Source organism: Vanellus vanellus, assembly GCF_965231255.1.
Source record: "Vanellus vanellus genome assembly, chromosome: 5".
Lineage (NCBI taxonomy): Eukaryota > Metazoa > Chordata > Aves > Charadriiformes > Charadriidae > Vanellus > Vanellus vanellus.
The window spans coordinates 51084132-51108769 of NC_138910.1; the positions used below are offsets into that span (position 1 = coordinate 51084132).

General features: G+C 36.9%; 1 protein-coding gene across 4 annotated transcripts in view; it reads left to right on the forward strand.

Moving 5' to 3' along the window:
* The window catches only part of RALGPS2 (Ral GEF with PH domain and SH3 binding motif 2), a gene marked incomplete at both ends in the record, with an annotated part of 100523 nt that overhangs the window by 14362 nt on the left and 61523 nt on the right, over positions 1–24638 (forward strand). For all 4 annotated transcript variants that reach the window (XM_082483304.1, XM_082483302.1, XM_082483301.1 and 1 more), the window contains 4 exons: positions 80–130; positions 8785–8868; positions 17747–17836; positions 21262–21354. In XM_082483304.1, the coding sequence (XP_082339430.1) occupies positions 80–130; positions 8785–8868; positions 17747–17836; positions 21262–21354 (318 nt within the window). The remainder of the gene's footprint in view (positions 1–79; positions 131–8784; positions 8869–17746; positions 17837–21261; positions 21355–24638) is intronic.

Consider the following 24638-nt stretch of genomic DNA (forward strand, 5'->3'; position numbering starts at 1 on the left):
CGTTCTCATGCAGCACAGCAACTTAATGGAATGCAAGGCTAATATTGAGCTGAGCTTATTTTATTCTTTTTTATTTCAGGGTCAGATAACGCTAATGGATGTCCCTGTATTTAAAGCAATTCAGCCAGAAGTAAGTAGTTCATTGGTTTTGGTTTCAAATTTAAATGAAAAAAGTTTTGCCAATGTATAAATTCTGGAATTGCAAAGTGTAAGTATGTCAATAAATCTTAATTTTTGTACCAATTCATATAGCTCTGAAGCAGAAGGTTTTATAACATAAAAATATCTGGAACTGATAGTTTGTTTGGGGAATGAAGTGTTGGTATTTAAATATGTTCAGCTAGTGCTAGAGGTGAAATATCTAGGTTTTAATGTTTGTGAATGATAAACATCATGATTTGACTATTCTGATCATAATGTTTTAGCTTTTGGCTCCTGATACCTCGTGCAATACCTCATCCTGTTCTGTTTCCCTCACTGGTTCATATCTTTATTTTGGAAAAAGAAAAACGGCTATGGCATCTTGTATTCAAGATAGGTGTGATCTGTGGATATATTGATGATTTGTGTTCTCTGTTTTGTTTTTATATGCCATATTCCTTTCTGATTGCAGCCTGACTTGAACTGATGTCTTCAGAATCTTCACAGTGACTATAATAAATGATGAATTTGTTTATCCTTATTTCTGTATGATTAGCATTTCCCTATGGGCATTGTTTTGCACTTTTGAAGGTTTATTATTCAATTTATCGTCCACTTTATCAGTAGGGTGGAAATCTTTTACAGCTCATCAGTCACCTTTAGACTATCATAAGCTATTTTATTGGTAGCAGGCTTTTGGCATATCACTCTTGTGGCATGCTGAAGAATATTTTGCTTCAAGTGGAGAAACCTGCTGAATATCTCGATTGTGACTATTGATTTGATCATTTGTGTACCCACATATTTTTTGAAGGCTTCGTTTTGATCTGTACTTTAAAACATTGTCATGGTTTAACTTTAATGATTTCAGCAAGCTATTTCCAAACCCTTGTGGTTTTGTGTGGGGTTTTCGTTGGGTTTTTGTTTGTTTTGTTGTTGTTTTTTTAAATCCTTCAAAGAGCCTCCCATTTGATCTCTCTGGCTTTTTTTTTTTTCTGGGTATCCTTAGAGTCTTTTTGACTGGTGGAATATGTTTTTCTCGATCTTCTAATAGGATATCTCTTTTTTTTTTTTTTTTTAAAGAAAAAAAGCATTTTACCCTTTTATCTGATTCTTTTCAATAGTTTCCTCGTGTGTGTTTGTGTACATTTTCTAATGTTAAGTGTTATTGCTATATAGTGTTCGTGTTGAAGTTGAGTAAGCTCTGGGTGCTTTTACACAGTGCCTCACCTCTAGTTACACTGAGCCTCAAAGAACTGGATAGCAAAAAATCAAACCACCAATTTAACTAGTTAGGACTTTTCCTAATGATCTACCGATAAAGAAATTCCACTGTTTGAGCTTGATGGTGGTTTATTCTTTGCAATCTGCTTTCAGCAGTGCACAGGATGAGCGGTCAATTGTGTAACAACCATAAGGAAGCCAGCAAGTTACACCTAGTGACAGTGATCCAATACTCCATACCTCATAATTTATTGCTCTTTTAATGTTGCCTCCTGTATCTCAGATTATGTTGTGTGAGCAGACCTACAGAAAGTCTCTGGGAGCTGAGAAGAAATGTCAAGAAAGCACATGTAATTTTGCTGTTTTTTTCTAACTTACTGTAAACTATAAAGGGAAAAAGCAGAATAAAATAATGGAGCTTATCTGAAAGAAAAACCGTGGGAGAGTAGGTGAATATATCTAGAAAGTAATCCCTTTTAAGAAATCAGTGTGTAGAGCATAAGAAAAATTCGCATGATGCTTTCACTGGAGAATTTCCATGTGAGGAAGGGTAGCTGTTTTAACTCTTCTCAAGTGTTTGCACAAAAGCAGTTGAAGGAACTGACAGTGTGTAAGTATTGTCTGTCCACCAGTGCTCCTTCACAGGTAGGCAGAGGTCTGTCATTTTGTATCTGATGTGCTTCTAAATTCTGTTAATCCCCTGTGGAAAAGGAGCATGCAGATTAACTCTCGGGTCAGAAGCAGCTAGACACAATTAAAATGCTTTCCTTCTGTTTTGCGGAAGGGGAAAACAAACATGGAACACCTAGATTGCCTGAAGGTGTATTGACATCAGAATAAGTGTTGTAGGTTTCTGAGTTTCTTTGGAATATGTACCAGACTGTGTACCATATCCATATCTTGATTCAAGTTGTTGTGAATCTTTCCATGTATCTTGATGTGTGTACTCGTTGTTGAATTTGTAATTAGAAAACAAAGCAATGTTGAGTTGATTTCACCTGTGTTAAAGCCTCAGTTTAGAAGCCCTTTTATGAGTGACTAAAAGGTGTTGACAGAATTTTGCATTTTTTAATATCAGTGTTAGTAGATATTCCATTTAGAATGAAATTTCACAGCTCTCATCCATATGCATTGTGGGAGATGAACAAAATCTTTCCCAGTGCGCCAAGATTTAAAAAATGAGTGTTTATTATAGATTGTTGTAACTTACCAACAAATCTTTGTTATACAGGGCGTGAATCTCAATTTGCTTTCTAAGCTCCATAGAATAAAATATGAATGAATATTTTCAGCATTTAATGTGTTTGCACGTGTTTTTGCAAATAGGGGTTCTGAAAGTTTTATTCCAAGATGCTTAATTTTTAAAAGAACTGGAGGTGAATTTTTGCCATTTTAGGAAGTGTGAGCAGTATTCTTTAAATATCATAGTTTTACTTGACTAAATTATTGTGTTGCATCATTTTCATTGTGTTAAAATCTTTTCTTAAACTATTGTAGGTTTGGGATTTTTTTAAAAGCAACATCAGAATTTCATCTTGTTTATCTTAACAAAAAACAACTGAATAACACTTTTTACAGTGACATCTGGTAAATTTTCCTTTAGCTTCAGAATCAATGAACATACTCATAGTAAACACTGGTATACTTCTACAGCCTTTTTCTTCTATCTGTAGAAAAAAAGATGTAATTCTTTCTGGCTATATTCAAATTTACTACAGTTATCATGGGTTTACATGTGTGCTAGAGTTCCTACACATCATCTACTACAGCTTCCTGTGTCATGCTCAGGAAAAGTCAGACAGGGAGCTTAGTGTAGCCCGCATAACTCAGGATTAAGGTACAGTGGATCACTTCAGATTTAGGGTGAGCCGGAAGCATGGACTTAAACTGTCTAAGCCATGGTAACTGTTCATAGTGACATGATCCTCTGCCTGAGCTTTAAGCATACTGTATCACTCCAAGCGATACTGGAAACCACATTTCTTCATCATTAAAAATGCCTGCAAGTAACTTCTGAGGAAAGAAAGTAGAAGGAATTGCTGTTTCTTTGTTAATTAATAATTGGGGGGTGCAGTATAAGAAATGAAGATAATAAAGAACACACTCTGCTACATAAACATCTGTATGTATGAAAGCAGCCAACGTGCATTTTCATTTTTGGGAAACAAAAAAATGATTGACTTGGGGAACTCCATCTATGATTTCCATCTGATTCCCATGAATGACAAGTGGTGTGTTGTTTTTTTGTTTTCTTTTTCCTGTAGTGGCTGTGGCTTTCTAAAGAGCAGTGACTATAAATCAGAAAGGTAGTCGTAGACTTGCTAATTTGTGCTCCTGGTAGCTATGTTAATATTAACTAACTGCCAGATGTCCCCTTGCAGAACACATTAGCTTGCTTTTATTGGAAAATCTGATTAGTTATTTTGCATATTTTAATACATTCTCCAAAATTCTTTACCCATATGTACTCACACTGAAAATCTTTCTGGGTTATTGCCTTGATGTTCATCCCCTCTGTTTCACTAGGCTTTGCAGTGGAAAAAAGCTATAATTTGTGTATTGAATATTCATCTTTACTTGTTCTGAAGTTGTATAATGGTTCCACTATTAATCCTTGCTTTTTCTCTCCTCCTATTTTTTAAACTTTCACTTTGACCTGTATATGAAGATTGTAATGAGAAGTACAGTCTCTCCTGCCATGTAGTACAGGTTATAATTTAAGTGCTCCTGTAGTATTTTGTTAAGGAAAATAAAGTTCTATGGAAGACCAAAATGAGTTATGAAGAAAGTTTAGCTTTTGTATTCTTGACCGTAAGTCTTTCAGTCTTGCACCTCATTTTAAATAAATTACACAAAATAAGAAAGTGGTAGTTGTAGTAGTGTAGCTCCTGTGCTTCAGTTGACTGGCAGACTAAGGAAATAATCCTTGTGAATACATCAGGTTTAAAACTTGTAGCAGAAAAAGTGCAGTTCTCGAGGAGGATCAAAGAAACGTATCTTAATTAGGGTAATGGTATAGGAGGCATGGTATCTTTAATTGGCGAAGAAGTGAGTATTTTTATAGAAGTATAAGAATGGTTTTTGAATTCCAATTCAGCAAATTAGTATGCTTTATTGCAGTAGTGTGTGCAGAGTCAGGTCCATGCTCATTAGGATTGTATCATACTTTTCACAGACCAAATGCAGTGAAGGCAAAACCTTGGTGAATCCTCTTCTGTTGGTGGCATCTTAGGATGGGGGGATGAGCAGTGTCAAGGGAAATTATTTTAGGCAAACAGGTTCTAGCAAGGGGGAAGAGGGTTGTGAACAACAGTGTTCCCTGAAGCAGACTGATCAGGTAATAATGCTGAGAAACTGTGGACAGGCAGCAAAGAGAAACTACTTTTTTTTTTTTTTTTAAGTTTCTAGTCAAGAGAGAATAAAGCTGGCTGTATAGGGGAGAGAGGTCTTGCAAGTGAGATGGAGAAGCTATGTGTGGGAGGTAGAAGAAAAGGTTCAAGTTGAAGTAACAAATATGTATTTGCTATGTGCACCTTCTTTATATTTCTTACACTAACTAAAGGGAGGGGGGAAAAGGTTTTGTGAACTCTGAGAAGTCTGTACCTCTCCTGTATTTGTCCCTAAACAGCGGTGTAGTTATTGGCCTAAGCTGTTGAAGAACCTGAATTCATAGCACAGGTCCTGAGGGCCTGCATAACTGTGCCTCAGCACCTCTGTAAAAGGATTTTGATGTGTACTTTTCTAGTCAGGAGCAGGATCTTTTGCTTTGCAGTATCCAATGCTACATACTTCCACTCAAGAACGTGGATAGAGCTAAAGGATTCTCAAATTTATTGCCACTAGCAGTTATCAGGACTGCTTTGTCTGTTACTTCTGTGCTGAGCTTCAGGCACATGTAGGAGAGGATGTGCCTTTGGCCCTGACATTTTATTTGGGAACCCATATCCTCTGGAAGCATCTCAGTCCCATACCTATCCTCTCTTTACTGTACCCATGTATTTTCAAATGATCTTAACACTAAATCTGTTATGTAGTTTTTTGTACTCTGTCGCCAGTTGACAACAACTTCTGCCTCCTACCTCCTGTAGTCTGAGTTCATCTTTTCCCCTCTCTTTTTCCCTGGAGCACAGCACAAAGGAATTCCAGCCACTCCAGCCAGTAAGTCAGCTTCATGGGGGGCCCAATTTAAATGCCTCTATGCAAATGCATGTAGCATGGGGAATAAGCAAGAGGAGTTAGAGATATCTGCATGCCTGCAGGGCTATGATCTTATTGGCATCATGGAGACATGGTGGGATGGCTCCTATGGCTGGAGCATTGGAATGGAAGGATACAGGCCCTTTAGGAAGGACAGGAGAACTGTAATTATCAGATGCCAGTAAGAATGAATCACCTTGTATTATCCCAAGTGCAGAGCTGTAAGTATTATTCCAATGGAAACAGCAGCACTGGGAGATGTTGAGGGGTAGAGAATGTAAACAAGAGTCTCTTGGACTCCTTCTCCAATGGCCTACTCTTTGCAACAGGAGCAACTTGGGGCTTTGTGGTTGATATATGGAGATGGGCACATGCATTCCTGTGGTGAACATGCGGCATTTTCCAGGATAGGTTTTGGTGGCAGAACTTTCTAGTGAAATTTGAAGGAATGGCTCTAAATACAAAGCTAGAGACCCTGCATTCTTCCCAGTGCCTGTGGACAGGAGCATCTCTGAGTCTTCTGTAATAAATACCAGCACATCACAAACTTGAACAAGTGGAAGAGTTCAAGGTTTCTCTTGACTGGTGTGAGACTCTTTAGTAGTTTTGGGACATTGGTTGAAAAGATGTTAAGAAGTTCCTGATTAAATAACCAAAACAAAACACAACTTTAGAGCGTAGAATATCCAGATATAAAATTCTGTTAAACTGTGACTGCATTAAATGGCACAATTACTGGTTACATGTTGAATCATCTTACCTACGTTATATGGTAGCTGGAAAGCTGGGAAAGGACTTTTTACTAGGGCATGTAGTGATAGGAGGGGGGGGAATGGCTTCAAACTGGAAGGGAGGTAGATTTTGAATGGATATTAGGAAGAAATTTTTCACTTTGAGTGTGGTGAGGCACTGGAACAGGTTGCCCAGAGAAGTTGTGGAAGCTCCATCCCTGGAGGTGTTTAAGGCCAAGCTGGATGGGGCTTTAAGCAACCTGGTCATGGTGGTGAACGGAGTTAAATCCAGTTAGCATCTGGTCACAAGTGGTGTTCCCCAGGGCTTGGTGCTGGGGCTGGTTCTCTTTAATATCTTTATCAATGACCTGGATGAGGGGATTGAATGCACCCTCAGTAAGTTCGCAGATGACACTAAGCTAAGTGGGCGTGTTGATCTGCTTGAGGGTGGGATGGCTCTACAGAGGGATCTGGACAGGCTGGACTGATGGGCCGAGGCCAATGGTATGAGGTTCAGCAAGGTCAAGTGCTGGGTCCTGCACTTGGGTCACAACAAACCCATGCAGTACTGCAGGCTTGGGGTGGAGTGGCTCAAGCTGCCCAGCCAAAAAGGACCTGGGGTGTTGGTGGACAGCCGGCTGAATATGAGCCGGCAGCGTGCCCAGGTGGCCAAGAAGGCCAACACCATCCTGGCCTGTATCAGGAATAGTGTGGTGAGCAGGACTAGGGAAGTAATCATCCCCCTGTACTCGGCAGGCACATGTGAGGCCCCACCTCGAGTACTGTGTTCAGTTTTGGGCCCCTCACTACAAGAAGGACATTGAGGTGTTGGAGCTTGTCCAGAGAAGGGCTACAAAGCTGGTGAAGGGTCTGGAGGACAAATCTTATGAGGGACGACTGAGGGAACTGGGGTTGTATAGCCTGGAGAAGAGGAGGCTGAAGGGGAGACCTTATCACCCTCTACAACTAGCTGAAAGGAGGTTGTAGAGAGGTGGGGCCTGACCTCTTCTCCCTGGTGACAAGTGATAGGACAAGAGGAAACGGGTTCAAGTTATGTCAGGGCAGGTTTAGATTGGATATTAGGAAACATTTTTCACTGAAAGGGTTATTAAACATTGGAATAGGCTGCCCAGGGAGGTGGTGGATTTGCTGTCCCTGGAGGTGTTTAAAAAAAGGGTAGATGTGGTACTTGTGGACATGGTTTAGAAGTGGTTTTGTCAGGGTAGGTTAATGGTTGGACTCGATGATCTTAATGGTCCCTTCCAACCTCAACAATTCTACGATTTTGGGGTCTAGTGGGAGGTGTCCCTGCCTATGGCAGGGGCGTTGGAACTCAATGATCTTCAAGGTCCCTTCCAATCTAAACCATTCTATGATTCTGTGATTCTATGGTTGTTTCAGTAAGCAATTTTCAAGATGGTGGTAAAACTGATAGTGCTTCAGAGTGGAAGATGTGGAAAGAAAGCATGAATAAATAAAAACAAAAGGCTGTACTTTGGTCTTATGCCACTTGAATAATTAAGCTGTCTGTATTGATAATTTTTCTTGAAAGTACTGTGGAATAGGTGGTATGCTGTATATATTTGCATCTATTCTGTGTGCTGTTGTATATGAATGGAAGAGCTCATTGTTACACTTAGTTTTTTATGATTGCAATTAAAGCTGCTTTAATGAAATTAAGTGGTAGTAAATACCGAGGAAGATGATGTAGTTTCCCAACTGCTGAATAAGTTTTACAGACAAGTAAAAAACACTGTAACTTTGTAGTTATAAAGTAATGCTTTTTCAGGCTTTACAAATAATCTGTTACTGTTGAGGTCTACAGTTTTTAGGGGGACTTATGTACAGGAACTACATGATTATTTTTATTATTTTTTAAGCAAGTCTCCTTGTTCCCTTTTACTCCACAAAACTAGTTGCTTAAGTGATGAGTGTTCAACTTAAAATAAAATCGGTTCCTTTGGAAGGGAAAACTGGAAATAGTGTTTCATTTATTATTGCTGCAAAAGATGACAATTTTAATGCAACATGCCAAGTTAAAATAATGCGACATGTCTAGATTGAGTCAACAAGATGTGTCTTCTCAGTAGACTTTAAATATCTTCAGAAAGCAATTAAAAAGAAAAGAATATGCTGCTTATCCCTAGCTCACATTAGCATTTAAAGCAGGATTTTCTGTGGTAACAATATGGATCTTGAATTATTTGACTTGTTTCTAATAAGACCTTAATTTAAAAAAAAGTCCACAACTCAACAAAAGATTAATCGTAAAAATCTAATCATTCAAAACAATTCAGAAATAACACTTGTGAAATCTCAATTTACACAAGAAATCTGTAAAAGTATAACTATATATTTATTACTTCAATGTATTATTGCTCTGTCTAGTTATTTTGAGACTAAGATTTGTCTATATGCTCTTGGCTCTGGACATGTGTTATGCACTAATTAAAAAAAAATAAAATATGACATTTCATCCTTGTTCTCCCAGGAGCTGGCAAGCTGTGGCTGGAATAAAAAAGAGAAATACAGTTCTGCCCCAAATGCTGTTGCTTTCACCAGAAGATTCAATCACGTGAGTTATTTTTTCCAGTGTCATTACATATACACATTTATAAAGTCTGGGGAATTAAATGTTCTGGCACATCACTTTTGTTACTGCTCACAGCTGATTACTTGAAAACTTAAAGTATCTGCTATAAGGAGTTTCTCATCTTCAGGATATACAGAAAGACCAAAACAGTACTGAAGAAATAACTGTGTGTTTGTTTTAAATAGCAGCTATTGATGAAACAGGAAAATATTAAGTGATTTTTTTATTATTATTTTTATTTTTTTTCTCCCCATAAATGCTGGCTGTTCTTTACATAAAGACTGAATCATAACTACAGGATAAAGGCTTATTACCATACAGGATTTCTGGAGTAGTAATTAGATGTAACTTCTCTCTATGTTAGTTGAGTGTCTTTTGCTCGTCATAGATGTTTTTGTCCCTACAAATAGCAGCCTTTTGTTGGTATGGTTACCTTTCTAAAGTGATTCTGGGCAAACTTTCACAATTCCAAACAATTTTGCTGTACAAAACTTATTCTTTAACTCTGTTTGCATAATTTTTCAGGTGGTGTATTTGAGATTTATGGCTTTCTTCCTCAAAAATTTCTCTGTGTAAAATCAGCTTTTAAAATAAGATCAGAATTTTAGCTTTCTCCACAATTGAAGCTGTAGGACTCCAGCTATGTAGTTAGCTAACCAAGTCCCAAAACTGTAATGCTTTTTTTTATGTAATGCCATATTTTGTATTTCAGATGAAGTAATTCTGTGACCCTCATCTCCTCCTGTAAATGTTTAATGATGTCTCAAACTTACAAGCTCTATTCCAGACCTATCTTCTGTGGCCAGTTTCAGATCTACAGATGTCTTTGCTAATCATCTAAAACTCAGACCACACCCCTAACTTTTTCAGGTGTTTTTTTTTCTATCAATTGTTGTGTACTTTCTCACTTTCCATTATTGCTCACATTCAGGGTATGACCAAATCATGTTACTTCTCATTGACAACACTTACAATATTTCTTAACCTTCTAATGACTGAAATGCTTGTCTGGGCAAGGGTTTTAGACACTTGCCTGATTCTTCTCTTGACTGAAGAGAAAATGTTACACTGCAAACTCCTTGTGTCTATACCATCTATTGAAAGCCTGGGGACTTTGGTTTGGGGGTTTTTGTTTTGTGTTTTTTTTTGTTTGTGTTTGGGTTTTTTTTTTTATTTTTCCGATCTAGCGTTTGAAGTTGCTCCTTTATTGGACTATGTATGCAGCCTGAGGCTACTTTTACACTAATACTTCTTGCACTAATCTCACTGACACGCCAGTGATCCCAACATTTGCTGTCTTGTTTATTCATGCAAGTTACCTCTTCAAAGAAACATTTTGTTTTGCTGAGTATTCTGAGATGTTTTTATAGTAAGGGCCATGTTAGGCAGTATACCTCATCAAGGACCTGGCTTCTTATTTGTTATTGTATAATGTACTAAAGTACTGCAGAAACTGACCAAACAGAAAGTCTTCAGATGTATTAAAGAATTGGTAAAATAGGCTTAGTAACAAGAAGGAAGGAGGGGAAACCTTATCATGGGAATAAGCAATCAGTTGTACGCAAACTGACAGTTTGTCATTACAGATCAGCTGTTTAAAAATGTTTAACCTGTAAAATATCTTAAGGAATGAGGGAAGGAGGTTTGCCTTGTACAGCTCACTTTAAATGTAGCTAAAATGCTAAGTCTGATGATAAATAGTGTTTAGAAAACTTCTAGATACAGTATTTCTAGATTAACATACAGAAATTCCATCATGCCAACAAAATCCCACTAGTTAGTTATTGTAATCCTAACTTCAGTCTCCCCTTCTTGCTCATCCTAATAACTTTTGGGGTTTTTGACCATTTCAGATTTTATTTTTTTAGAGGATGTTTCTGTATTTTGCTCTGTGGAACACTTATGAAATCTGTTCACTGGATTACTAATTGATGGGTGGTATTCTTGGTTTTCTTCAGTCTTAGTTTTTATAAAAATCCATACAAAACTGGCTATATACATACAACAAAGGCAGTAAGGAGAATAAGATGCTAGAAATACTTGCCTTTTAGTAAAACATTTATTCATAATAGATGATAGTCCAGTTTCCCTGGAAAGAATTGCTAACTGCTAAAGGGAGGCTTACATATTTTCATTACCCCAGAGTGTATGTTAGATAGTTGTTGACAGTCACTGGCTATTTCATCAGTCTTAATTTCCTTTTTCTACTATGCTTCATTTGTTTCAAAGAACTGTTATTTTTGATTGAAAGATAAGTCAATCTGAAATAAACTATGAAACTAGGTGATTCTCAAAAGTATGTAGTGTCTTTGAGCTTGCTCAGTATGTTTCAATGGACTAAAAGACCTACATTACTGTTGTAAGTTTTTTTAGTAAGGTAAAGGAGAACCTTGAATAAAATGCAGCACTCTGGCTTTAAGCAGTTGTCTATAGAATTTCTTGTACTGTTTCTCTCCCTTCCCTTTGGCTTTGTTTCTGAAGGCCTCGCTAGAAATGATGCAGTCAGAAAGGGATTAAGACTTATTTATGAACCCTCCCTTTCTGTAGCTTATTTTGGGAGAATACCAGAAGAGCAATAAATATACAAACAGCATGTAATAGCATTAAGACTGATGCCATGACAGGTGGTTTATAGTTCTTTTTGAATGTCACTGTATAGGTATTCCATATAGTGGTACGTACACAAATATAGCTGCAAATTTTCTTGTCATAAGGTTTAGGTTTGTAATTAAGCCTCACTCCACTTGTGTGCTTTCTCTGCAGCCATAAAAATTGGATGTGCCCTTCTGTCAGCTGGCAGGTTCCTTCACTGAGATTGTTTTTGCTAATGCTTTCTTAAGAGCCTTCCTAATATCTTGAAAAACTTGTTTTCTGTTGTCTTTAAGCTCCAGTGAAGACCTATCCATCTGACGGGATCTGTCCCTGGCTTTCATTTCCCTACTGGGTTTCAGACATTGCATTGACTGCTACAAAAGATTCCCTTTCTTAGATGCCTGTTATTGCTGGTTTTTAATGTCTAAAAGAAATACATTGCCAGTAATATGAATTGTCCTTGGGACACCCCTGAGACAAGAACAGTGGTGAAATCTAGAGCATGTCTTTGCTGTGTCAGTGAGTTTTGTGGAGTCACCAGTGTAATCAAGACAGGCCAGTTTGAGGCTCTATTCCGTTGATTATCTCCAACGGAAAAGGTCTTTTTTTTTAACAGGCAGACAGTAAGTATTTGGAGCCATTGCAATTTACCATTAAATTGCCTGGAACAGGACAAGTAGCTTTTCTTTCTGTTTTTCACATTGTTAGCACCATCACATTTGGATGTTGCAGTGCTTACAAGTATCTAAAGGGTGGGTTGAAGGAGGAGCCAGGCTCTTTTCAGTGGTTCCCAGTGACAGGACGAGGGGTAATAGGCACAAGTTAGAACATAGGAAGTTCCGTTCAAATACACAGAAAAACTTCTTTACAGTGAGGGTGACAGAGCACTGGCACAGGCTGCCCAGGGAGGCTGTGGAGTCCCCTTCTCTGGAGATTTTCAAGACCCGCCTGGATGCAGTCCTGAGTAATGTGCTCTAGGCAATCCTGCTTTAGCAGGGGAGTTGGACTAGATGATCTCTAGAGGTCCCTTCCAACTCTGATAATTCTGTGATTCTGTGATTAGGCTGTCTCTTGGACTGCATTTAAAGCCAAAAGATTTGAAGGCATTTCTAGGTCTTCTTTCCTATTTCTTTTTTTCTTGTTTGTTTCTGCTCTCTTTAAAGTGTCATTTGAAAAACATTGATATGGTAGTTGTAATAGCCTGTAGAAGAAACTGCCCCGAAGAGTCAAAGAATAGGCAATAAAGAGGAAACAAGCCCAGCTATTTAACATCTGCTCAGATGCTGGGTAAGTTTGTTTCTAACAGATTTTTTGGGAAACTGCTGCATGCAGCTTTGATGGCTGCAGGAACGTATAATTTTTAAGTTAAGTGTAATTTTTATGTTTAAACCAAAAAGTTTGCATCAGCCTTTATTCTGGTACCAAGGAAAGTCATCAGTCTTACCTTCGAAGTATAATGGGACTGGAGAGGGGAGGGAAAAGGGGCAAGTATTGTTTCAGTCGCAGGTTCATGTTAGTACCTTAAATTTTGACTTACTGAGACAGTACTGTGGATTACTTCTGATGTGGTGTGGGCCTATGGTTCCAAATGTGTCATTGCGGAGGCCCCATTCATTCCAATAGTAATATCATATTTAGATTCACCATCCTTTCAGGAGCAGTGAAACCCAAGAATTCTTATGGGATGGACTGTGGCAGCTGGGAATAAGAAGGCATGGTGGAGTAAGCAATTTTCATCTTCCTTGTCTGATTTGCCTTTCAGCGTTCAGTTCTACCCCAGGTGCTTACTCAGCAGAGTGTAGTTCCTGTTGGGCACCTGCCCTGCTTACCTGGAGGTTTCTGATGCTTAGACCAAAAATAAGTAATCAGGAAAATCATTGCAACTTTTGGCTTTATCAGGCGTGAACACATTTCATCAAACTTTTGTTAACCTTTGAAATTTCACTGGGTTTAAATTATGCATTATGCATCTGTCTCTTTCCTTTTCCCCCCAACTTGCCAAAAGAAAACCATGAACAGCTCTCACGTTATAAGTAAAGAGAATATTAAATCACTAACAGCTGCTTCGCAGCAAATTGATCTGCTGATAGCGTTTTGGAAACAGTAATGATTATGTGCAGTTGATTGCAGTCCATTGAGAATGAAGTATTGTATTTCCAGCATTAGTTATGTGATAATTATATGTGGTGCCTGTAAAAACACATCACGTTCTAGGAAGGGAAATCAATTGAATCGTTCCATGCCAGGTTTCTTTTATTGAAGAATACATTGCTACGGGGTACTCCATAGTTCTGCACATCTACTATTAAGTATTGGTTTTAAGTATGTAATTTCTTTACATAATTTTTTAAAAACTCTGCCTTTTTCAGCCTTCCTCTAAAAGTTAGTTGTATACTTGCATACTACTGTTGTAACTGGTCAATCTGTCAGTGTAAAATTACCAATTTTGCTTCCTCACTAAACCATTGTTCTCTACCTTTTGAAAACAAGTGGCTATCATAAATTTTAAACAAAGGGGATTGTATTTTTTTTTTTAAGATTGCGGTTAGGAATTGATATGAAAACATTTCATGGTTTATGTAAAGGTAACTTGCTCTCCTGGTTATAAGATTATGTGTATTAAAAACCTCTTTCTTGAGGTTTTTTATTTAAATGGAAGTGGAACTGTGCTGCCACAGAGCTTAAAATATTAAAGAAACTTGTCAACTAGATTAAATACATTGGAACAATTTTAAAGCCAAGGAACCCACTTGAAAAAGTCAAGTTTTCTGTTTTATTAACTCTGTCAAGCTGTTTGGGTTTTGTGGTTCTTTTTTGTGGTTTTGGTGGTGGTGTTTTGTTTTGGTTTTTTTTTGTTTTTTTTTAACAAAATGCAGACATTAAAGACAAATTTCTCCTACATAATATTGTAGTGTTGCTGAGTTGCAGTGAAGTGTGATAGTGAAATTTTACTAGGGCTATCAGAAACAAGAAAAATGGGGTGGGGAAGAGGTTAGTATGCTTCCTTTGGATACAGAACAAAAAGACAGGGATCCTACCTTAGCTGTAACAATGCAAGGTCAGTACTGTCTATTTTACATTACATGCTTTTTGTGTACCATATCAGAATGTTTTTAAACAGGTATTTGGAAGAATTATCCAGAAACCCTATTAAAGAGAGAGTCTCAAATTTGCATAGCTACTAACTAGCACGGAAAGCATAATTAGTTTTGGAACCAACAGCTATGAATTTAAAAGCACCAGTATAACAAAATTAGTATTTCAGATAAGGCGAACATGGGATTAAGCTGTGATTGAAGAAAAGATACATTCAAAAGTTAAGCATGTTTTTTGAGGTTGATGTATATTTGTGTATTTATATCCTTCCCATTAAGGTCAAGGGTTAAATGCTGTCTTGAACTGGTATCAAAGGCATTGATGCCCAAAGGCTGTGGGTCATCTATCTGATTGATTTTGGTGGGACAGTGTGAGAAATAATAACATTTAAATGCAGTGAGAGAGGACTGGAAGCGAAATAACTACAAAATACGTGTGGAACAAATATGTATGATTTATGTGAAGAATAAACCTGGATAAAATAAAGTGGCCTATTGAAACAAAAGAATTTATTTAAATTGTTTATTTTTCAATATTTGGAATGCATGTTGTCTAAAGACACCAGTGAATAGACAAGACCAGCCAAAACCCAATGTCAATGCTAGTAAAAACACATCAAAGAGGAGTGGAGGTGGTTGAAGTGGAAATGGTTAAGTGTGTTTAATTCTTTATCTCCTGCTTACTCTGTCACTGAAAGGACTGGATAGCTCTAAGCTTCGAAGAAAGTTTTACATTTTGTTCTGGTTTGTTTTTCCTGCAAGAGCTTGGAAGTGTTGAAACTGGGCCTGGCTGGGTCTGGATGGAAACCAGGTTTCCTTGAGTAAACGAGTACTTGTGCAGCACAGTGCTTATGTCACTATGATACTAATGAACTTCCATAGAAGTCAGGGCCAACATAGTATATTGGTTGTTTTTTCATCCTTATGAAAATGATTGAGCATTGCTCTGTATTTTGAGCAAGTGTTTCATAGTCTGGCCTACCGCAAGCAGTCTCCTATTACATCGACGCTCTGTTAACTTGCGACTGATGAGATTTGGGATTTTAAGCCATAGCAATATGTGTGTTGTCTTTACCTGATTCTTTATGATATGAAAATCTATGTTAAAAATTTAAATTCCCTTGATCTTCAAAGGGAAAGTATCTCCTTAGAAACTTGTTCAGCAGTCAAGGGAAAAGTTGGTTTTCTCAAGCTGTGTAACTACAGCAGCACATCAAACTGAGGTTTAACTTTTTTTGACAATATTTTGAAGTACTGTACTTTAGTATTTATGTATTCAGTATTTACATATTTTATAGTAATGCTGTTTGCACAGAACCATTTTTTTTATTTACCAGGGTAACAGTTTATTTGGCGAGACTTTGTTTAAAAAAAAAAAAAAAAAAAGAAAGAAAATAAAGGAAAAAGAAAACTGAGCTCCATGGCTAATTCTTTCCTGGCTAATATAGCCTTAGACAAACAGACCAAGGGAAAGCAGTTGTTATGCAAGATGTTTGTGGGTTTTTTGGTGGGTTTTTTTTTTTTGGTAATTCTTTCATTTTCTGGTTCCAAAGAACTCTTGTGTTTTGACATCCCAGCTCTCATCAGATCACTGTAACTTCACTGAAAATGTAGTAATTGTGGAGGTGCAGATCTTCTCATGCTGTTCTGTACAAGTGCTGTCATACTGTACAAAGTGAAACAGGATAAACAGGATATTTCATTTTTTTAATTGAAAATTTCAGCAGGAACATATATACACAATGTTAGTTTACAATAAGTGGTTTAGCATCACTTAAAAATCAAAGCAGCATCACAGGTTGAAAGATGTTTATGTATGAAAGCATACATTTTATACACTGTTTTCAGTAGTTTTGTAAATGGCAGTCACTCTGTATCTTGCTAATTGTTCATTTTTCCTAGCTTGTAGTGAATACATGAATAAAAGCTATGGTATTTGTTACCATCTGCTAATTATTTGCTGTTGTTTTATTACAGTTATGAAGACGTTAATTATCTATCATTCTACTTTGTGCTAAAGTATATGAGGGCAGAGGTCATGGGAGAAGAAAAGATTAGAATTTAGACCTGTTAATAAAAGTACAGCTTTTGTGATGCATTCATGTAACTATGAAATGCAGCATCCATCCTTCATACCATACTGAATATAACAGTGATTTTTCTACAACAGTGAAGCTATTCCTGTAAAACTTAATGGATAAGTATGGTAGCGTGCTGTGTATTAGCAGGTAGTCAGCATAGCCAGCAATAAGAGTACAAACTATAAACTCTAAGTTATAGCAGAGGCTTTCTACCTTATGTTCCAATTTTGTTCAGGTGATATCAGTCTGATTATTATTTTTATTCAGAGGTGTTGGGAATTTGGAAATGTCAGTGAACTGTAATTGAAGCTGTTCAACTCATCTGCGAGTTGACTAGTGCAACTTTGAAGCTGTGGAAAAGCAAAATCAAAGGATATAACTCAATTTTAGGTTTTATATTCCTTCATTTTGTAGACTCTCTTAATAAAATTTCTTCATGATTCTATTTTCTTGGGAGAACATTGTTTGAGGTTTGAGAGTTTTGCCATTTGCTTTGTGTCTGTGAGATCTCATGTTCAAACTTAGCCTAAAAACGAGTCTGTTTGCATAGATTGTGCATAACTGATTCTGCTGAGGTTTTTTGAGATGTACTGCCAGCAGAAGGGTTTTCCTCATTAGAAAAACAGATCCCAGTGTCTTTATACACAACTAACTGATGTGACAGATTTTACACAGACAAGTTCTACCCACCCACATGCTTACCGGGAAGAGCAGGTACCAGAACATGCACTGTCCAACAAAACAGTGGAGTGCATGCTACCAGTTATGAAACATAAAAGATTCAATTCTAAGTATAAGTTGGATTTATTAGTTTGATTTAAGCAACTGCTTGACCATGTAATGGTAGAAGGTATCTTGGGTAAGAATGAGCAGAATAACAGAGCAAAACACTTCGAAAAAAGTTTATTAGTATCTGGGTTATATTGGTTGGAATTTTATAGTATAAGCATTTGCATCTTCTAATATGTATTCAACTTTATAGATGGAAGTTGAATGCTGTGGGACTTCTAATGTATTACTTCTGAAATAAAAGTATTAAAAGTGTAATGTTGAAGCTCTGTATTTTAAAAAGGCACATTTTCTTCTTTTTAGGTAAGCTTCTGGGTTGTTAGAGAGATTCTACATGCACAAACTTTAAAAATAAGAGCTGAGGTTTTGAGCCACTATATTAAAACTGCTAAGGTAAGAATTTGGATTGGGGTGGGGAGGGGGGATTCACCGTGATGAAAGTTCTTATTCTTAAATTGGTCAGTTTAAAAATACACATGGGTAAATATTTATCTGATACCTGATTTAGCTATGGTTGTATCTGTTTGGCTTCTGCATGTAACAAAGTTGTCAGAAATAGTGACAGACCAAAGTCCTGAAATGAAAGTCTTTGTTTACAAAAAAAAAACCCAAAGCTTAACTAAGGAAATGCAAAGGTGCCTTATTTCAAATATTGTTTATTAGATAATACAATTTACCAGATGTATTTTCTAAAAACCAAAATGCTGTGTGTAGAATCAGTTCAAACAGCATCAGTTGGAACAGTAGTAGTTTGTTTGCTTTTACTATTGGAAGGAAAGGATCTGTTATCTCTTGTTCCAATTGTGCCATAAATAATATCAACTTAATAAATATTGTTACAAAAATATACTTGAACTCATAAAACATTTTAGAGCTCTTATCCTGTGATATCTTCCTGAAAACCTTTAGAACTAACATTAATAAGAAAAGGGTCAGCAAATCTTGACTTACATTTAGATGAACTAGAGTCCTGGCCCTTCAAACAGAATGAAACTTCTTCATTGTAGAGTGGAGAGAGGAATGTTTTTCAACAGACAGTGGCTGACTGTTACTACAGCTAACTTCTATGACCACCTCAGGTTACCTGCAAAACAAAGATGTACAATTTTTGTTAAATACCTTTATATTAATTTTGCAAATGCATTCTTTGTCTTGATATGTGCATTTTTTAATGAAGTAATATTTTACTTCTACGGGATTTGACTATAAATTTTGGGCAAAGCAAGCTAATTTTGTAAGATTCCACAGGCTTTGCTCAATAATCATGCTGTGGTCATAAACATAAAAAGGATCTCTCTTAAATATCCTTTGATATCTGATGAGTTAATGTAACTTCACCTCATGTAATTTTAAAAATCAGTCCTTTTTTTTTTTTTTTTTTAAATACAAAAATTTGCCTCATAATCCATGTCCCTCAATAGAGGCAAGGAGGTTCACCTGTGTGGTCCTACTGCAGAAAAGATCTTGGAAGCCAGGTGGAGTCAGGTTTGGTTAGTACTTGGATGGGACTTGCCAGTGCTGGGTGTTGTAGGCTCTGTTTTGGGCGCAGCACCCTGAACATGTCTGATCTCATCAGTGGACTGCAGAGAGCAGGGTCTGCTGAAATGTTGCAGGGTTTTGACAGTTAGGTACTCTAACAGTTACTTAGTTGAGCTTTGCTTACCTATGAGTTGTAAAAATCACAATTACATAAATCGGGAAACCATACATGGGGCGTTTTTTATATCTGTTCATTTACTTACTGTATCTATTATCTGCTGCTTTCCTTACATATGGCTGCTAACATGAAGTTACTGCAGTTAGTACCATTTGAAGGATTTTCTCTTTACACCAAAGCTATCATCAAAACAGCTTGGTGCCAGGGGTCACACTAATGAACTTCTCAGAGAAACTGTAAATCCACTTTACAGTGTGTTCTTTGTGCTGACAACTATCTATCTGTAATACAGCTAGCAGTCCTTTAATGGTATCTCATAATATATTGCTTTATGCATGAACTAATTGGACTTAATAGTTGTGTTCCCCTGAAGTTCCCAGATTATCCTGTCTGGTTATGTCTTCTGTTTCAATGCTGGCAGCAGCTATGAAAGCCCTTTTTTCATTTTTAATCAGCTACACTGTCCTTAGCCACAGTGAAGTTTAGTACCTTGTTTGGGGATGTGTGTGTGGTAGGGGGGAAGGATTATCATGTAGGAGAGGAGGCAAGCACCAGCAGTACTATTTGGAAGAATAGTACAACTATGGTATATGACAAATATCCACCCCCCACCCCTCACCCCACAAAATACTGATTGCCCTTTACACACCGTTACTAAAGAATCCTCCCAAAAGAGGATTAGGAGAGGAAAACACTTCTTCAGTAGGTGTGGACAGACTCTCGTTCTTTAGTAGTCTTGCTGGAATCATAGGGTTCTGGGTTCCCAGACTGAAATTGGTACTAGGGTGTCCTGACAAGTAAGCATTAAAGATGGCATTTCTGAGTAATACCTATGAGAACTTTGTTCTATAAAAGGCTGTTAGTTTTCTGCCAGTGCGTTAAGTAGAGAGATTATAATTTGCCCTGCTCCAAAACTATTAGCCAGAAACCCATCCTTGCAGTATTGCTTTTGGCCTTCCAAGTATAAGGTCTCCTCTGATATTCAGCATTTATTCAGAATCAGGTTAGTCTAACTTTTTTGTCCTATTACCTTACGAAAGGCCTCCTAATAAAGAAAACTTGGGTAAGCTGAGTTTCAAGGAAGAAAAAGGACTTCCACCATTTCTTGAGTAGGAAGAGTTCCTTATATTATTGTGGTGTTTCTAGCTAGAGTAGTTGCCTACCTTGGTGAATTTTCCAAACAGGTTAAACAGGATTTGCATAATGTAGTTGAGTATCCATTTCTCTATCAAAGTCTTTTTGTTAGGGGTAAAACCTCAGTTTGTGTGCACTCCACCAAAAATCCCTGGGTGCTCATAGCTATCAGAATAATTGATATTGCAGAAGGGCTTAAGGAACGGCATTTTATTTTGGATCATTTTTAAGCTTTCGTGACAGTAGTACCAGTAGTCTCTTGGCCAAGGCAGATTGATGGTTTTGGAGACAAAGGAAAAGAAAAAATGAGGAGAGGGAAATTCCAAATATGTAAGAAAATACTTACGTGCAGTATTTTGTAGATTTTTAAAGAAAATTCTTTTACCCTGATGTTTTCTGTGTTCAGTTTTGATTTCATTGTTCGTTTCCACTACTTAGTTTTAGTTGTCATACCCCCCAAATTGTCTTTCAGTGAGATAAGTACTCCAGGTAAGTGGCTTTTGGAATTTATCTGCTTGATTTCATCCTGCAACAATATTTTGGGGGGCTTTGATGCAGCCTTGGTAGCTACATAAACCTGTGGTGCCAAATTCATTTACAATATTAAGTACTGCCATGATTACATCAGTCACAACTGGGTTTTCCTTTTTTGGCATGTTAAGTTTTAAAATTCTGTTGAATGCTGTGAATGGAATTTGTTGGGTCGGAATGTCAGAATAATTCTGGCACTTCTGATGTATGTCCCAAGATATATGCCTATATAGATTTTTTTTTTTTTTTTTTTAAGGGTTCTCTATGGACTATGAAACAGTTAGTATAGTCTAATCCAAAACTGTATAGATGTAGTAAGGAAAAATATGAGGAGGTGCCATAAAAGTGGTATGGGTGTACAGCAGTTCACTGTAACTAACTCTTCATTTTAGAACATGCAAGATTTCTTCATTTTTAGATTGTTATTTATTCTATGTTAATTATTGACAGCACTTGGAATGTTGTTTATTGTTATTGTACATGTTTTTGTCCTCAGAAACTGTATGAGCTGAATAATCTGCATGCTCTTATGGCAGTTGTGTCAGGCCTACAGAGTGCTCCAATCTTCAGGCTGACTAAAACGTGGGCGGTAAGTGAGCAGCAGGACAATGGAAGGGATTTAATTTATTCTTAGGAAATTACAACATTCTGTAGCTTGTTTTCAAGGATGCAATAATTATTACAGATACTTTTAATCTTCTTGTACTGTGTATTAATGTTTTTTGTGCCTCTTAAGTTTATGATTTCCTGTTGAATTTTTTTTTTTCCATTCTGGCATAGAAATATTTTCCTTTGAAAAATGGTTCCCTGCAGATTTTTCTAAACGCAGCGGCTTCTAATTTGGCCAGAAGCGATTTTGTATTTAGTTGCTGGAAAATTATGAATGCCAAAGGGGGTTGTACTTTAATCGTTTAGGGGTTTATACTGTTGGAATTTTTTTTTTTTTTTTTTTTTTGCCATGGAGAGCAGATGTCCAGAAACTCTTGATCCAGTTTCCGTAGAGAGATTTGTAGTTTCGGTGACTGATAACTAAATCTAGCACTTTGCTCAGAGTTTTCAAAATTATTTTCATAGTTACAACAACTGCATTACACAGTATATTTGTATGTCTGCTTTTGTACATTTGTGAAAGAATGGTGTTCTTTGGAAACATTTTTATTTGACGTCTGGTTTTTGACTGGAATTAATATTATTTTTGTGTAGTTGTATCCTTGATCAGAAGAACACTAGGAATAACTTCTGCTCATTGATACCTCAGGGCTAAGAAAACACTGTGCTTGATTCAGCCATACATCCGTGTAGTTATCCAGCTGCGTAAACAGATGAACTGTGACACTTTCAAGTGTGATAGAAATAATCAGGTGACTGAAACACTCCTGTGCAAGGGATCCATATAAATAGATTGTTAAAAAGAGCTAAAAGCCTTCACTGAAGACATGTCAGCACATCCTTGCATGTTACAAAACGTGTTTCTTTGATAACAGAATGATAATGTTGTTCAATTGATAAATGTTACCAAAATTGAATATAATACCCTCCTGTCAAGATATTAATCTAGTATTCTGGGCACATTTTGCAAATGCACGATTAAGACATTGTTTCAAAATACCAAAAGTCTCTCTAAGGAAATCTTAAGGAAGTTAACACTTCAAAATGATCTCGAGGAGAACTTCTGGTTTTTCTGGTTTTGTCATGTCGATGAATTGATGCCTCAACAGTTTTACATAACTGTGATGCCAAATTGATTTATTTTTGGGAGTGCGTGTCTCGAAACAACTGTCAACTATAACTATATGTTAATATAACCATATTAGTTACTACCATAATTACGCTATTCAGAACTGGGAGTCACCAGTTTGTTTTCCTGCTTGGTCAACCAGAGGTCCTGGTTTGCACTTAGGATTATTTGTGTGCTGTTGACATACGTATCAGTTTTTAAAGTTTGCCCCTCCTCCAACCTCTGAAATGCCAGATAACTTCTCCCATGTTTCTACAGGTGTTTAATTTCTCATACAATCCCAAGTGAACCTCTGCTGTCATCTTATATAAGCCTTTGCAAATTCAAGTTGCAGGATAGCTCCTAGCAGTGTGCACTGCAAACTGATTTAGATGGCTTTCTCTTGGAAGTTCAGTTTGTAAATTCTTGAAGTAATTCTAAGCTTTTGGCTTTGTGTATATTAAAGGCAAGAAAAGACATGAAAAGGCACACCAATCCGTTATTTGAGTCCCCAAGTCATATGAGTAAGTTAAACAGTAACCTTCCAAAACCTTCATTAAGGAAGGATTTCTTAATTTCTGAGGTTATTTGATTGTGGATTGCTATGAACTAAGTCAGGAAAATAGCCACAAGTATATTCACTCTGTAAAAGAAAAAAGTCACCTTATACGAATGGAATCTAGAGTTGAAAGGGGCCATTAAATATTTGCTTGGTAATCTAATGTTCCTATAAAAAGATGAAATTCATGTCTTCTGACGATATGTCTGAAATTTCATTCATTGTCTGCACGCCCTCTGAACTCTGGAGAATAATAAATGCTTCTATTCTGTGATTTGCCTCATTCAAAACTTTAAAAGAATTACAAAACTCTCTAAGAAAGTACTAAGAAAGTACTTAGAATAGAATAGAATATTCTACTTCTCTCCATTTAATGTAAAGTAAGTCTAGGTGACCAGCTAGGACTTGGGCAATATAAGGAAATAATCATTAGACATCTGAAGTTAGGTGAGTGAATCTTGCCCAATACCTCAGCTCTCCTTCCATTTCAAAAAGGTGGTTGTCAGTACTCGCACACTATAATTAGGAAGCAAAGAGCAGTCTGGAAGGCTCCAAATCCTTCCCTGCTATTGTAAACTATCAGCCTTAGCTTTTGTTGTCTGTGCACGTGCATCTCTTTACTGTTCCTTGCATCCTTTGAGTCTAAGAGACAGAGGAAGAAAAATTATTTGGAAAAAGAAGCAGCTCCAAAACTGAAGAAATAATGGTTGGGTCCTTACTTGGCCTCACAGAAACACTTAATATTGTCAGGTTCTCTGTGCTTTTCAATATGGATGCAGGAAGTGGAAACGTGATGTGAATTTCACTGTGAGCACAAGGGAAAGTCATACAGGATCAACTTGTTGAGATATTCTTCAAAGAGCCTGAAATAATATATCAGACTTGAACAAGGGTGTGCAAATCAGCATGTTTTCAGGGAAATACAATTAATTGCAAGTCTAAATTTAGTCTGTTATTATGCCTGCTAGTCTTGTCTTACCTTCCAGTCTGCAAAACTATAAAAAGCCTTCTAGACACTAAATGGAGGCAAAATATTTTAGAATATTATTAAAAGGCAAGCTAATCTAGGCTGATTAAACTGCAACCATCTTTGAGGAGATGAACTTCAAAAGATAAATGTCATGTTCCAGTGGCTGGAAAGAAGTCATACCTGTCTACTGTTTCCTTGTCTTGGAATTGGCAGATGTCTGCAGTTTTAGTGATCATGAGATGCTTTTCATCCAAATATCGGAACCAAAGCTAAGGATGTAAATTAATTACTGGAGTGTCAGACATCAGCATGTCTTGGGAAACAAGTTACTTTCTTCTGAAAGCCAATGTTTAGTTTGATGTTGTGTTAGCTATCCTAATGCAGACTAGGATATAGGAAATGTAAGTAAAAAGAGGAGCTATTTCAATACTGAATTTACAGCTTTACAGAAGGGACACTTCTATCATGTTCACGTATGTTTATTGTCCCTGAAAGAGAAATGGGTATATGCATAAACATTTCGCGATCTGACCCTTGTAATTTTTGCACTACTAGGTATCTTATAGGGGAAAAATTGTGACTGGGACACTGAGTCTTCTGACAAAATGTTCAGTGGGAACATCTCAT